Source organism: Falco rusticolus, chromosome 9 (genome assembly GCF_015220075.1).
Source record: "Falco rusticolus isolate bFalRus1 chromosome 9, bFalRus1.pri, whole genome shotgun sequence".
Classification (NCBI taxonomy): Eukaryota; Metazoa; Chordata; class Aves; order Falconiformes; family Falconidae; genus Falco; species Falco rusticolus.
The window spans coordinates 12,238,255-12,255,186 of record NC_051195.1 but is presented as its reverse complement, the minus strand read 5'-3'; the positions used below and the strand labels follow the sequence as shown (position 1 = coordinate 12,255,186).

At 36.8% G+C, this 16,932-nt stretch overlaps 1 protein-coding gene across 1 annotated transcript in view; it reads right to left on the bottom strand.

Annotated features, from left to right (window-relative positions):
- NRG3 (neuregulin 3) overlaps positions 1-16,932 on the bottom strand; it is a 419,699-nt gene that overhangs the window by 21,737 nt on the left and 381,030 nt on the right. Inside the window, exons 5-6 of the mRNA XM_037400881.1 lie at positions 10,752-10,854; positions 5,878-6,004 (exon numbers count right to left, since the gene is read on the bottom strand). Of these exons, the coding sequence (XP_037256778.1) occupies positions 5,878-6,004; positions 10,752-10,854 (230 nt within the window). The remainder of the gene's footprint in view (positions 1-5,877; positions 6,005-10,751; positions 10,855-16,932) is intronic.

Here is a 16,932-nt window from a genome sequence, read left to right as displayed (position 1 = left end):
TTGTGCCCCCAGAAGTATGGTACAGGATTAGTCCCCATCCGTATCCCAATAGAGCCCATCCCACTGCTTCCACAGCCCAATTCTCATCTGGGCTGAGCTCTTTGGAGGCCTCTGACCATTGCGAGCTGCTGAATACTCAGCCATGTTGGAGAATAAGCTGTGAAACACTTTCAAAGGACTGTTCCAGCAGGTTGAAAGCATCACTGAAAGCTTTTTTTTTTTTTTATGGTTTATTGTCTTCTTGCCCAATTATTTGTGCTTGTTTGAGCAATTACTGAGAAACGCTGATGCATATGGCTAAATAAATTAAAGAATAATGATAGCATTTTAAAATAAACCATTTTGCAAATCTTCAATTTTTCATGGTTTCGTGGAGAAAATCATCTGTTATGTACAATTACTCAACTCCCTGACAATAAAATTCCACTCCCCGCTAGTTAAAGCTAAGCAAATCTGCATAGGCAGCCTGGGCTAGGAGACAAGAAAGCAGCCTCTGCTGCTGACCTGCTATACAACTGTGAGCACGTAATTCCCCTGCTCCATGCCTTGTATTCTTTATTCTAAAATGTAGGATCGATGGATAACAAATGCCACTCAAGTGTGACAGAATAGCTTGACACTGTTGTCCTAGTATTATGCAAAACAACACACCCATCCCTGCTCCCAGCTTTTCTTAGCTCTTCCTCCTCCATGACTTGCCTAAAATAGTAATAAAAACAGTCCAGAAAACCATGCAGCACTGGAAGAGAGGTGATGCAGGGATACCATTTCAAAAAGGACCAAGAAGGCAGAGGGGTCAGTTTTAAAATTACATTCAGAGCGAGTGCCTCAAGGAGGTAAAGAGCCAGTGATTTTTCTGGACGGGTTGATCTTTCACAAAAGCCCATCAGGTGGTATATTTAACATCCTTTCAGCTGTTCCCATACTCTCCTTATGTTTCTTTGTCTACAGTAGCTCTAGACTAGCCAGTAAATTTGAGTTTGTCTATCCTGGCAGCTCTTCCTAAGTAGTCATGTGGTGCAGAAATGGGAAATTTGCTCTTGATCGTGGCTGATAAATCACATCATAACTCAGGCAAAACCACACAGTAATCTTTTAAAAGATTTAGGTGTATCTATTGCTCAACATATATCAATCACATTTTTATCTCAGTGACTAAAAAGAATTCATTTCCTATTACTATCAACAAAAGGCAACAAGATACAAAAAAAGCAGTTTTCCCCCTCATTATAAGAATAGCAGAAACCTGGAACTGGTGATTGCAAGCTATTAGAAACAAGTGTAGTGAAAAGTGAAACCACATGCTACAGCATGAAAAGCATATTAACCACCTCCAAGGGAAAGTGGTGGGGAATTAATAGATCCACTTAGTATGATGGGAGAAGGTATTAAAATCCACAAAGGTGAAAAAGACCACTTTAAACAACAATGACAACTAATGGAATCACTAAAGGAGTGGCAAGGTTCCTTTTTTTGTTGCTGTTGCATGACATGTTTGTCAAGTTATGAGAATTTAAAGAAACCCTCAAGTCAGCGTGGCAAAAGGAGCTAGTAATCAGGAGCACAATTAAGATTCATGAAGACTGGTGAATTACGGAAAAACTGGAGGGCCACAGCACCTCCTCTTGCCCCTTGCACAGGGTGTAGGAGGGGGCAGAGAGCACTTTCTAAGAGGGGCAGCTGAGAATGACAATTTACTTCCTTTCGCCTATGAGGACATCAAACTGCTGCAGTCTTGTGGAGCACATTCATTAAATACCTCTCAAGGAGAATATAATCTCTTTGGGAAGGGGAACATAATACTAGGAAGTCCAAAGTTTCATGCATTAGATGAAATAAAGCTGAATCTCCTGTGTACCTTCAAGATCCTGTATTAAAAACTAGCACATCTATCTCTTTCTGACTGAAGAATTATAGCAGGATTACCAGTGCATTAGTATCCAAATCCAAGATGCCAGAAAACCTAGCAAGAAATTAAGTGTGTTGCTGCCAGAATATTTGGAGAAAGCAGTGGACTTTAAGAAAGTTCAGGAGAAATACTAGGAGCTGTGTTCAAACAGTTATTTATGAATCCTGCTTACAGTATACAGTATTTTCCATCTAATCTGTATCCCAAACAAAATAGTGGAATCAATACCAAGAGAAATAGACTCAGCACAGGTGAACACAATTACCAGCTATGAGCAGCAGGAGTTCGGAGAGAATATAGCTGTCCTGACAAAATCCAAGCTTTTTTTTTTTTTTTTTTCTTATTTACAGAATCACAACTGAGCAAAGGAAGGCAGTGGAGGAGATGTAACGCATTTGAGTGTGGGAAGGAAAAGCATGTGTTACTTCAAAACATTGTCAATGCAAAGAAAGAGCTTCATTCCCTGCAATATAGCAAACGACAGGGAGGCATGCGTGTTTTAACTTGGGCGCCTAACTCCTTGTGTTCTTCCTCAGCCTCAGGCCTTGCTGAGGGAGGTGCGGGGATGTGGCCATTCTTTCTTGCTTATGTTTACCCTGCTGACCAGAGAGGGCAAAAACCCCAAAGCCAGTAACTTCTTAAATGAATGGAGTTTTAAAAACCCTACATTTTTCAGTTGGCCAGCTCTGGTTTTTACCCCTGTATATCCTGTTGCTTAATTTGAATATCCACATCTGAAAGAGCAATCCTGCCATATGGAAGTTTAATGAACATGGGGGAATGTCCAACACTTCAAATCCATTTCTTAAACACTGTCTTTTGAAATAAGGATTGTTGCAAAGTAACTCGGTAGTCTAGGATGCAGCAGGAGAATTCTGATACAAATGGAAAGTGTTTTAAAGGCAAATATTTAGAGCTTTTAACCTTGTATATGGTTCTTATGAACACACTAATGTAAAGAAGCTTTAATTAGCATAGAGGTGGGATATCATGGGGACTGAGGTCCACTGTCCTTTTCTTTCTGCAGTAATGCAAACAGCTGCAACTAAAGTGAGTTAGGCTAGAATAAAATGTAAAATGCAAACTTGTAATTCATTTTAATACTTGGTTCAAAAGTGAAATGTGTGTTTTTTCTGTTAACAGCAATTTTGATACATTCACATGGCTTCTCTCATTTTAAAAATATTCAGAATGGGTGTTGAAAATAAGTAATAAATAATAATTCTTTCCCTAATGTCCAGTCAAGGGAAAAAGGGAAAAAAAGGAATGATAAGAAGTAGTAGATTGGTCAAAGTCTTTACAGCCACAAACCACTTCAAACACTATCTGCTACACCCTGGGTCCTGGGAAATAAGTAAAACCTCGTTCTAGAGCAATTTGGAAAGATCCATGCATCCTTTACTAAATGTAGCAACCTCTGAGTCAAAATGTGATGGCTTTTTCGGAATGGACATTATTCGAATAGTCATCAAGAATAAGGAACCCTATGCAACTATTCTCAGGTCTACACTAACATATTCTTCTCTATAGAAGAAAAAAGGAAGGTGAACAACCTGAAAGCAACACCAGGTCCATTCAAAATAGGCAGAGGAAAAATACAGGACAACCTTTTAGGGAAAGAGAGAAAGGTGACATACAGGCACGACAGTTTTCCCATGCAAGAGGAGCACTTGGAGTGGGAAAAGGAACAGCTTCCAGTGTTCCATAAACCAGAATGCCTAGCCTACAGAAAATAACCCCCTTGATTTATTTACATTTTTATTGGCTCCTGGAAATGAAGAGAACTAAGATTTCTCCACAGACCCCTGTGGGTGGAGCTGCAGATGGAAACCACAGAGAGGTCACCTGCAGGCAGTGACGGGCAGAAAGGCGGCAGCGGAGCCGCAGGAGCGAGCGGTGGGCGCCTTCCCCTCCCCACACCACTGCCTGGGCCCTCCCTTTCCCACCCAGCAGATACACCCGGGGCAGATCTCTGGTCTCTGATGGGAAGCCACTCAGCCATTCTTACAAAATGCCATTTCAGAGTTCTTTTCTGCTGCCTTGCCATATGCCTTGCCCTTTTTTTCCCCTCCAATCTACCAAGATTTGTAAATATTTCATGAAGTGCCTACATGCGTTCCTGCACTAAAATCTTGCTAACAATAGAAACCATTACTAACCTGTGCTGTTATGCTACATCCTGCACAAGGTCACTCTGTTTCTCTTCCTTAGTATCTTTGCTCCCAAAGGGAAAATGCATTAGTGGCAAGAAGAAAACAGCTGCCTGCAAGCAGCCACAAGAAAACGGTGTTAATTACCAGCACTGATAATGCTGGTCTGAACAGCATTCAAAACCGAAAAGCAAATTTGGATTAAAAAAAATAATAATAATGTTTCTCAATTTTTAGTATCTGGAATTTACAAACTGCTACTTCAGCCATTATGGCTACTGTTATGGCAAAAGAAAAAGACTTAAATAAAGCTTGTTGATGTGTTTGTCAGCTGCTCAGAAGACATCAGATAGCTCATTGTGATCATGGGATGACAAAATGTTGCACTGAACTACAGTGAGAAAAAGGCAAAGAACATAAGTCTTAGTGTTAAGCAAGACCTACTTTACATGTTAGAATGAAAGGATCGCAAAAGTTCTTTATAACTCTACCTTTTGTTGCCATCATTACAAGCCAAAAACGCTCCCAACAGCATTTATTTTTATGGGTTATAAGTAATATATGACTGAATGAACTGAAAATGAAACAAAGAATTGCACAAAGTTCCCTAAACAACTGTGATTATGTCAGTTTAGTGAAGCTATCCTCCTTCTTGAAATAGCACATTTTTCCTGAACCACAAAGCATATCATGACCACAGTGGTGCTCCTATAAAACAAAACTTCTCATGAACACAAGCAATTCTTTGACAACTCCTCTGTCATAGCATGGAGGCTCTGCTTACTCTGAATTGGTTAAAAGGGCTTATACTTATTTCTACATTAACTGCATGTAAACCAGAAGTTCAGTCATCTTAGGCTAAGTGGGCATGAGAGTGCTCTCTTGTGCTAAACTCCCATTATTTTGACAGAATCTGGAAAATAAGGTAGCCAGCCCTTTAAGCAAAGTTAAGATACTTTAAAAAAAAAAAAAAAAAAGTGTAGCATTTAGAAAGGCTTCAAGACATCTTTTATGATTTCCTATTATATTGCTACCAGGATCCTTCTCAGTTGTTCCAAAGACTTTGTTCCAAATAAGACAGCACTAATTGTGTGTGACCAGGGAGAAGAGAATGACATGCATTGGAAAATACCTTGCACCCAGGGCTAAATAAATTAGTCCTCTTCAAGTTCCTTATATCAAATAAGCTTTATGCATTTCATAATTGTGGGATTGTATTAACTTATATATAACTATACACAGAAAATTACTAAATAATTTTCAAATTTAGTTTGAACAAACTATTCTCTTTCTGGTATTAGAAAACCCCTTTAACTCAAAACCCAGGAAAAAGAGACGTCTGCACAGTCTTGCCTTGGGCAATAGTCTACATGTATAAATGTAATTCTAGATTTTGAATTTACTCTGAACTAACTTAGACAGATCTACATTTTTTCATGCGGGTTCATTAATTATTGGAAGACTTGAAATCAGTTAAGATCAAGGACCCCCATCTCACCTATAAACCACACATATGCACCAAAGTATTGCCAGAAACTGTAACAGTAATTTCCACTGCTGGATGCAGGGCTAGGGGGCTCAGCAAGCTATATTACATGAACAAAATGTACCAGCATCCATTGAAATAACTTTAGAAAAAAAAAAAATAATCCCTCCTTGGTGTTTTCTATTAACAGACCTGATAGAAAACATTTTATGAAAGAGGTGAGAATTCTTGTTCCCATTGCTCAGATGCTAATAGCAACATGGCGATGTGCTGCCATCAGCAGCAGGAACTCAGCCAGGCTATTAAGTGTTGTGGCTGGCAGGATTACTTACATTTTGCAGCTGGACTCGGCTTTGTGCCATACAGTCTGACTTTGCCATCATGCTGGAAGCATTTAGGCTGTAGGTTTTCCTATTCTGTGTTTCTTTCAGCTGTTCATGAATTTGCTTTGTTTGTTTCCTGCAGAGAGAAATAAAATTCACGTAAGAAAAAGCTAGTTTGATCTTGTACTATAGCCATGATATTTTTATAGCCATGGTTCTCTTTGTTCAAAACTTCACCGTATTAGATTAACCAGCTGAGCTCATTTGCTAGTGTCTAGTAATTTCAGTGCAGTGGTCATCCTCTAGTAAGGCTGAAGAAAGGAAAAAAGAGCTCTTCTATTTAAAATATCTTCTATTCTCAGATTACTGTAACAGCATGCCAGTTGTTTTAGTGCAGAATTTCGTAAGATCATCTATTACATATTTAACAATAGCTTGCAATAGGCCCGAGTATTAAAAAAGCATTGACACAAAAGAAGTGTCGAAGAATCAAAGATTTCTGCTAGCTGATTAGACGTGACCTGTAAGCCAGTATCTTGTATAGACCAACTTTTACTTACATGCTTAAACCTGGAAAAAAAAATCAGAATGGTATCTAAGGCTGCATTTTTGACATATTATACTATGATCTGCAATGTCAGAGAAAGGAATACCACAAGACGAATCACTTACAATGTTCAGGATATTACTACGGTATTAATAAAGGCTTTCTGTTTCTGCCACACTATATTGACAAACTGAGTTTTAAAGTTCTGTACCTGACTGAGGATATGAGGCAGCAAATTTTCATTTAAATATTTCTTTTATCTTCTGCAAACAGATATCTCAGCTGGGCAAAAACTGTTAGAAAACTATATTTAAGGTCTTTTATCAGAGTCTATTCTTCCGATAAGCTACATTGTCTGAGACTATCAGTTTTAAATTATCATGAGAAATAACTCCACAATACTATTTTCATTCTTTTCTTCCTTCCTGTCCTTCCTTTTTCTCCCCAGCAGATACATCTCCAGCAGCAAACCTACAAAGGCCTTGGAAACGATTCAGCAAGGTCAAGGACTCGCCAGCAGCAGCAGCGACACTTCGTTATGCCACCACAGCTTTTGGAAAGCAATTGGCATGGAGCCCGGTTTCAGGAGGAAGTGATTTCAGAAAATGTTGATACGAAATAAAGGACATACAGTCTTTCTACAGTGAAATTTGAAATTTTAGCAAAGAAGCTTCAGCAACATTTTTAAAAATTTCTGGTGATGTTGCTGCTGAAAGCCTTGTGACATCGTCAAGTCTGGCAGCATCTTACCTGACTCAGGCCAATGAATTTGACACTGAATGTACTATACAAGTCATTTTAACTTCTTTTAGTGGAGCTTGTGTCTAGTGCAGTAAAATGTAAGAAACCAGAAGAAAATTACTTAAGTGGTTAAGGGGGGAGACTGTGAGAAAGGACAAGTTCTCTCAACATGAAAGCAAGCAGTGCAAAGTGTCACAGTTAGATATTCAATTTTAATAATATAGTTTTAAATGTATTAAAATAAATGACATTTCCTCTGCCTTTAAGTCTCTTAGTTCTGAATCAGCACTGCATAATTTCAGCATTTGCTTACATTCAACAGGCCATAAGCACCTGCACAGAAGTAGGTATTTGTTATAGCACGTTTTCTGAATCCAGGTATAAACTACAATAAACCTTGGACCCTGCATGTATCTTTTATGTTTCTATTAACATCCTATTTTGAAACAGCATGGCAAATGGAAAAAAAATAATTACATTGTAAGCATGTTACAAATATGAGTGGCATATTTTGTGTATAGCTAAGCAGATCATAACTAGCAAGATTTATGAATATGGGTGGGTGAGGAAATAATTTCTGAAGCCCAAAAACTTATTAAACTTTCAAATTTCTTCCTTAACCAAAACAACTTGTAAAGTTAATATCAGAATAATCTGAATAGATATATAATCTGAAGGACTATAGTGAAAATTAAATTGGTTGACTCAGAAACATCTCTTTTAAAAACATTTTTTGATATCTACTGATTTTTGAAACCAGTGAAATTGAATAATTTAATTTGTAAAATTAAAAGATTTTGGAATGCTAATTTGGATTTATTTAGAAAACTTGTGTTTAGAGAACTGTTTCTACATCTATAAACACATCTCAGTAAACTGGAATGCTCAGCTTCACTGCTGCAATCCTTAACATTACAATTGAGATTCCTGAAGACAATTTACTGAGAGAAACAATCTAATAACTAATTTCCTTTTATGTTCATGCAACCTAACATTAATATTAGGTTTATGCATATTCATTTTGCCAAACTATAGGATGCACAGTTATAAAACTAGAAATTATGAATAATACAAAGTTACTTACCGACTAATATATTTATTTTATAAATTTTGTTTTCAAAACAAATGGGCCTTATGTGTTCTACTTTAGAGCTATTTGGCAATAAAGTATTGTTACTTCAGCAAGAAATAAAGTCACTAGTCATTTATAAAATTCTAAGCTATAAAGAGCAGCCCATTACTGTATGCTCCCTCTGTTGCTGACACTTACAGCACTTTCTTGATTACCCTAAAAGGAATAATTTAAAGGGCATAGTGTTTAATTATAGTTCTAAACTTCCTCAGATTGAATTTATTTTTAAATCAGGACTTTTAATTTAATGGTACACAGGGAAGTGATCTTTCTAGCAGCAGGTATTGTCAGACTAAGAAAGCCAGGGTCAGTGCCTTCATGGAAAATATATTTTATAAAAGGTGCACCATTCAGGGGTTCTGTAGCTGCAAGTAGTATGATACACCAAATTAAACCCACGGATTATGTCCCATGGAGGAGGAATTCTTTGACAACTCTTAAGCATGACCAAGACACATCTGCCTGATGAAGAAGCTCCTGAAAATGTGTTGCCTAAAAGCTAACATAAGATAAGGGCAGAGGCACTCTAAATTTATTGGTTTTTACATCCTTAAGACACTGGTCAACATCACAGTTATGATACTGTTTTATGCAGCCTCTATGCAACCCAGTCTAGACACTCTAATATATTTTTTGGACAGTTTGCTAGATAAGCCACAGCCAGTGAGTTAGGGATTGATTGCTACCTTACCATTACTGTGCTTCATATATCTGGTAAGACCTCTTGACTGAACAGGAGGTGCTCATTTTCTCATTACTCTTCAAACTTCACTTCCAAGAATCTGGCATAAGCACACTTCAACTCTTCCCAGTAATTCTTAACTAGCGTATTTATAATGCAGATGAAAACCCAAACCGAACACCACCACCTCCTGCTGAGATGCGAAGCACTACTGCCCTGTGAGTTCATCTTTGAACTATTATTTCTACTCATTATTTTTAGACCTAGCTCTCCCCACCACCTCATCAAAGTCACAGTATTTTGAAGGCTGTTCCAGTCCAGCTCTACCGCTCCCTACAGCAGTGCAAAACCAAGAGAGGCACAGGTGAATAACAGAGGGACATATTATTCACACCATGCTCGGTTGTTGACTACATATTCTTCCAACTGACAATCCCGTTCTACCTATTCTGCATCTATCTTTGTGAGCAAAAACTCCAAGCCTTTCCAGGAAGAACAGGAACACCTTAATCTCTCTTTCTTTCTTTCTTTCTTCTGCAGATAAATGCATAATGACATTTCTAACTCAGTGGCAAAATGGCTGTCTCTGCTCACAATTTATACTATAACCAAGGAGTTCGCAGAGAGGAAGTGTTCTGCCACAGCATCCTCCCACCTAGCACCACTGCCATATTCTAGGTCCAAAGAACGATTAAACAAAAACTCTCAAGACATTATAACAGGTAGGAGTGTTAAGGTGAAATATGAACCAACTAAAATCTTCACTCAAATCATGCACAAACTTCCCCTGAAGTCTGAATGAAAAAAAGGGGGTGGGGAGGCTTGGTGACTTTTCCAACTTCTTTTTCTTTTTTTTGATAGATTTTTTTTTTTAAATAAAAAGTAGTCCTCATCAGATTTCCTACTCATTAAAATAAATTCTAAAAAGGGGTATTCAGGTAAGCATCCAAACTCTTAAGTAGTGCAAACCTCCACATTTGATGCTCAGTCACCATGACTAACCTTATGCAGGTACTATTTATATAGATATGTGTTCTCTCATTAGCTCCAGCTGGAACAGGAATGAAGGATGACAACCATACAGAACATATTTATAGATACAGCGGCACTGACAACCATGTCACGTAATTGCTATGAGGTTTTTGCAACTCAAATTACACACATAACAGTAAATATTATAAAATAATGTTTGGCTAGGAAGATAGAGAATAGAGTGCAAAGTATTTCAGTTGAAAATAGTTTAGTACAGATGATTCCACCATACTCAGATAGGTCAATGTGTTTGTGCAATACAGATACTCATTTTGCAACTACATTAGCAGTTTACAACTACTAACTACAGGTTACAGACATCTGCAGAGAACTTGTCTCTTTCTGCATTTCTAACTTTACTTTCATTCTCATCCTACAGAAACAAAAGGGACATTCAGGGATATGAAATGAAATGCAAAAAGGAGATGATATGTTTAAACTTTATTTTCAAAAGAGGAAAGCGATTATCGCACTGATAGTAAAAGACATAATTTTTATTTAAAAAAAAAAACAAACTGGAAAGGACACAATCTCTTTCTTGGTAACAAAAGATAGAAACAAGAACACATGACTTTTGTTTACTTTTTTTTTTTCTTTTTTTTTTTTTTGACTTAGATAGTGTAGCTGGGGAACTGTTCTATCTATTCAGAGATAAAAACAGCTTCAAAAGGAGGCGAGAAACTGAAGAATTGTAAAGCCATAAAAAGGACAGAAGCTAAATAACAAACACGCTAGATGAAGGCTCTTACTTTGTTTTGAAGTAGAACGCTGCACAAAGCATGCCCACTACGACTATGCCAAAGACGATACAGGAAATAGACAGCACCTGGCGCTGGTACACTTCTTCGCTCTCTGTGAACAGCAAAATTGAGAATTATGAAAGCATCAGAAAACAATACTTGTGAAAAGTGGATTACAGCACATCATGGTTTCACTAATGATGGACAGATAGGAGAAATTTGGAGGTCTGGCTTGGCCAGTTCCTCAACAGAATGGATGCTTCTCTGAACCTCTCATCTAGATAATGTTCATAGAGTTGTGGCCTCCTAGGAAACTTTGAGAAAATGGTTCTAATACACTCTGAGATACACATAATAATAAAATTCAGGGTAGTTGAATATCTTGTCTGCCCTACATGCTATTTTTCAGCTATTTTAAGAAAGATTCTACTGTCAATAGGATAAAGAGCCCTACAACCATGGAGTTTTTCTGGCTTAAGGCAAGATCCATCAAAGCTCTCACAAGGTTCCATAAGATTCAGAGTTCTTTATCTACCCAAAAATTCTAGGTTTTTACTTTGATTGAACGGTGATTACAATGCCCTACTCCCATGTCATTCCCTGTACTTGAAGCTTATGTACAACATCACTGTAAAAAACTAATTCAATCAACTTGGATGGAACCCAATGACTACTATGCTACAATGCACCAGATACTGTTTTCATGAGCCTACTTTTTTTAAGAGAATTTTCCTTAATAAATCTCATAATCTTCTAATGAATTTTAAAACAGGAACAAAATGAAAGTAAAAAAAAAAGAGCTAAGAAAACAAGAGAAAACACTCATTGATGACAGCAGACAGAAGCTGATAGGCAATTGGAGTTTCACATGCTCAATTTATCAACAGCTCCTCGAGCGTTATATTTTACTTTTATTATTTCAACTCTTTCTCTAGTTCAAAGTGCTAACATGATAAATTGTAATTTTAAAAACTCAGTTTCTCCAAACATGCAACATACTAAATAATATTTTCATTCATATAGTTTAGGTAGAAGAGCAATATGTAGGGTTATCAAAGCACAGTACAAGCACTGTACACTGACAAACCTGCATTTCCTTTCTAGGTTTGAGATCTTCTGTGCTGACCCACCCATCAATATGAATACCAGACACATGTCAAGCAGGTGATGGTAACACCAAATTCCAGGTTCATAATGTTCGGGTTTATAAGAAGAAAATATCGTGTGACAACATCAAGGTGAATCTAGGCAAATACTGAAAAAACCTACACCCAGCTGGAACTTCAGTCAAATACTCTTGGTGTTACAATGACTGAAGACTATATACAGTATCCTAATCACTAGTGATTACAAATTTCTCAAGAATTAACATCACAGTGCTGTTACAAAGCATTTGAAACCTTTAGTCATTTGCCTCTTGTAAAAGCCACAGTCCTTTTTCATAAGCTATTTCAAATTAATTTACATGTACCAAATCTTTATTTCTTAATTAATTCTTTACTTGCTCACTCAAAGACCACAACAGTGATTCAGAAGCCATTTCTAAGACCCCAGCTGCTGTGGACTTTTTTCTTTTCATTTAAATTTGAAACTCTAAAAGTATTTAAATATTTAAAAATCAATATTTAAAAGTATTTAAATATTTTAAAATAAAAAGAAGTTAATACAGTAACTTACACTTTTTGCATGTCTAAAATATATCTGGAAAGGTTGTAATTCAATAGGAAATCCTGATAACATTGCAATAAAACTGATTCCAGTAGAGCTTTTGGGCCCATTCCTCATTGGCATGTATAAAATTTAGATCTAGAGAGTAAATCCTCATTGGCAATGAACTAAATGTTTGGGGTTTAAATTTGTTTGTTTGTTTTTAGTAGCCTGTGTGCACAGTTATCCACCTTCCATTTCCACTGCACACAAAGGACTAATCTTACAAATTTTGAATTCTTATGTTGAGATGGATCACTGCAAATAGTTAACGGATTATCCAGTTCATCAATTGTTAATCTATACTGCCAGAATAACAATTTCAGCACCCACTGCCTAAGACTACAACTAAAACATACATACATATGAACTGTAATTTGACTCAAACATTGCATATAATTAAAAAAATACATATGTATTAAGAGAAACTGATTTAAGTCCTGTAAAGAGGCTTAATTTTGCTTTTCTTTTAACCTAAGACCTCATTAAATACTTTTTTTTTTTTGAGAAATGCTGAGTTTAATGCAACTATGGTCTTTGTCAGTCCTCAATAGCTGCCACTGTCTTGTTAAAGATGCTTTAGAATACATCTTACCAAGATAAAAGCAATTCAGAGAACACACAGTCTTATCTTGCTGAAACAACTATGTGAAGATTTAAATCTTTTGTGTAGTCAGATAAATCCCTGCCACTAGCTTTCAACACATGCTGATCAATACTTTCTTTCCTTTTTCTTTATTTTGTACAGTGCATATTTAAAGAACTGCTTATTGATTAATGTTACTCCATTTCTTTAGACACCTTTGTTCATTTTTTTATATCCTTTAAATTTTTATTTATGTATTGGACTCCACCATTTTTTTGTCTCCAGCTTCTCAAAATATAACAGTTAAGTACTCTTTCAGTCTCTAATCTTCCATATCAGCTTTTTTTTTAAAAAACAAACAAACACCTTCTTGCTGATAGAAATGTAATCTGTGCCTCTGCAAACTTTGAAGGTCTTCTCGTTGTCGCCTTGATTTAACCTCACCACTGCTCTAAACACATCTAGCACAGCTGAGATCTTCTCTAGCAAAGGTGTACTGAGTAGGGCCTTTAAATAACACGGAAGGCTATCGCTAAGCATTGCAAAGTAATTTTGCTGTCACAGAACAGAAAACTGTAGAAATTCAGCCTGCAGAAATGAGAATAACTGAAAATTCCTTCTCCTTAGCTGAAGACGTGCATCAACTTGTGCATATTTATATACTGAAGCAAACTTCCCAAGGTAATGTAAAGTGTGACTGAAATTATGATGTTTCTCTTTATTCACATATATTCATACATTCCTTGTGAAGTAAATCATCTTAATTCCATTCTATTGAAATAAATACTCTAGGGAGAGGATTCCTCATTTAATGAGCAGGCAAGAAAATATTTCAGCTCAAAACCAAAATATAAACTGCTACAGATATTCCTGGATAATCCATCTGAGGAGTTAAGACCACAGAACATGAATCCCACCAAGCATTCAAATTATACAAAACACATAACCTATACCAACAGAAATACAACTGCAGACCGCAGTGCTGAAAAATAACAAAGTAAACTGTTTAGATGCAGATTATTTTGTTTAACAAAAATTATGGCAAGAAAGATCTTCCCAGAACATAAAAGACAAGACAAACATCGGACATGAAGCCTGTTGAAAGGCTGGCTTCCCATAGACAGGTCTCCATTCACTGCGTGTCCTGTTACATGTCTAGCCTATTTTTATTTAAACTATGGATTCTTTCTTATTTTCATTGCTGCTACAGAATTGTCTCTCTTCATCTCTGTCACATCATCCCCCTGAATGTAAGCTGCTTGTGCCTTAAGTGCTCCTTTTTCTAAGCTTCTCTCACACATTTGCTACCATTAGGAAACACAGAATGACTACTGGCGACTCATGAAAGCAAAGTTTCTTTCAGCACTCACATCACAGTCAAACTTCATCTGTCTGTTACTAACAAAAAAGTACATGCCATATTCCAGGTATGAGGATTTTGGTTTATTTTATTCTCCTGCTCTTTAAAATTTACTTTTGAAGGCTGTCATCTGTCTGCTTTATGCATGTGGGAAGACCCACTGAAGCATACACATAAGTCTTTAGAGGATTAAAAAGCACAGGGTAGACACATTTTTCTCATGATTGTTACTTCTAAAGGATATGGTAGCTTTATTTGTGTGAATAAGGTGAAACTTGTCTCTTCTTTGTGACTTTACTATAAAAGGAAGAACACTGGTACAAGGTCCCTGAGAAACAACCATGTATGTTTCTAACCATATCATTGAGAAAAAATGTTAATTAATAGAGATTATGTTAGACTTTGTTAGCACCTACATCCACATAATCATTACTAGCCACAATTACTGGATCCTCTAGTTCTATTGTGTATTTTCTGAACTCACTGAAGTATCTTTGAAAGGTATTTCAAATATGAAGAACAGCATTGTGCATGTGGCCTAAGCAAGACGATAACAAACCAAAAATAGTAGCTTCCCCCTTGTGATGCTTATTTCAGTGGCTCTTGAATAAAATCTCAATATTGTCACAATCACCACAGAGAATGATTATTGAATAGTCAAACTGAGCCAACTGAGAAATTACCACATTTACCATACGGATGCATTACTTGAGCTTTGCTCTATAACGAAAATAAAAGAAAGAATAAATGTTCAGATGATTTTTCCTACTGAAGTTTTTACTCCCAACCCAAAACCCACCACAAACCCTAACAGCATGCAGCATTCCCTTACCTTCCTCACTCCCCTCCCCTAAATGGACCCACTCTGCATTACTGCAAGTAACAACATGCTATAGAATAAATATGGAAAGCCCAGTACCTTGCTATTGGTATGTATGACGAACAATTGTTTTCCATGTGCTTTCTCCCATCAATAAATGCCCATGAAAACTTTATGAAAATAATTCTATGACTTAGTTTTCACCAGAAAATTTAGAGATGTTCTTCACCTTTTCCTCAATCCCTGTCATTTTTGAGTTAACAGAGGAAGTGTGGCCTAATGGATAGAACATAAAACCAGCTTGTCCTCAACAAATTACAAGATAGCATGAAGGCAGGCTTTTTTTTTTTTTTGCTTTTTTTTTTTTTTCCTGTCCCCATGCGAAAACTAAGGCATGCAGGTGCAGCCAAGTGGGCATTGTCACCTCTGCTGTAACCTCACCGCCACACACTTTTTTCACTTCCCGTGAATGAACTATTGGGCATACAATACTGCAATGTCCTGCAGAGCCAGTGCCTTGCTGTTGAGGTGAATCTCAATAGTATCGTTTGCCACTTACACTCTTACTGGTGACCTGCATCCTCAAAGTCCCATACACAACAGAGATGGACTACATGGAAACCCCATACACAACATCAAGATTTCCAATAAAATAAAGATTCCCATAAGTTTAAAGGTAAAAGAGTAGTTAAAGCATATTTCTCAATATACTTAGATTTATGTGACAAGTGCTGAACTATATACGGTATTCTAAATTTAATTCATGAAGTGAATAAAAAAAGCCTGTATGTTCCACAAAATCTGTGATTGCCTTCAGCATCAGACTTCCAACTCTCCCCAGAGTTTTCTCTGTTCTTTCACTTGCAAAACCTGCCATACAGATACACTGCCATATGCTGTAGCTTGTGCTAAGGCAGAATGATTTTAACAGCTGAAATGCTACAAGCCACGGTTCACATTTCTTTGACCGTAGCTAAGCTGAGACCCTCGCTCTTTCTGTAACCATGAAGATAATATTGCCTCTTCCATTTCAGTGAATAACATGATAAAATTTAATATGAACATATTAATCTCTAAAGGAATAAAGTCTCTGCAAATAAACCTGTCCCAGATACTTTTGCTTCAATGTCTTTAAGATCACATACTTCATATAAAATACTATGTTTTATTCTAATTCTCAGCTACCTTTATTAAGGACTGAGTTTTCTTCCTTCAACTTTTGTCCATCTAGGTAGAATTTCCCCTGTATAAGGGGTTCAAAACAATTAGGTTCACAAATTAGGAGCAGAAGTTTGTATCTGCTGTCGTTTACAGAAAGGGCAGAGTCAAGGTTAATTGCACAGATTCACATTTCAAACTGGAACAAGAGCAAGCTGACTTCTGCTGGCTAGAGTTCATAAAGCATTTCATAGTTTCGATAGTGATTCTCTCTTGGGAAGGACCGTTCGATGATTCTGATTGTAACAAAGATTAACAAAATACATTTTCTTCTTGTGGAATACCTGTGGAATGTCCACAGCTGAAGGTTCTTAATGAGAGCAAAGTGAAATAGATGTAGCCCATTATATAATTGCATGATATTATACATTGTTTGACTACTGGTATTTAACAACTAGTGAGATCATTTTTGGCATACACAGAAGGCAGAAATGGGAGGGAAGAGTGTTCAACCTGTTTGACTGACCTATTTCGAGTACTTGATTCTACAATATTAATG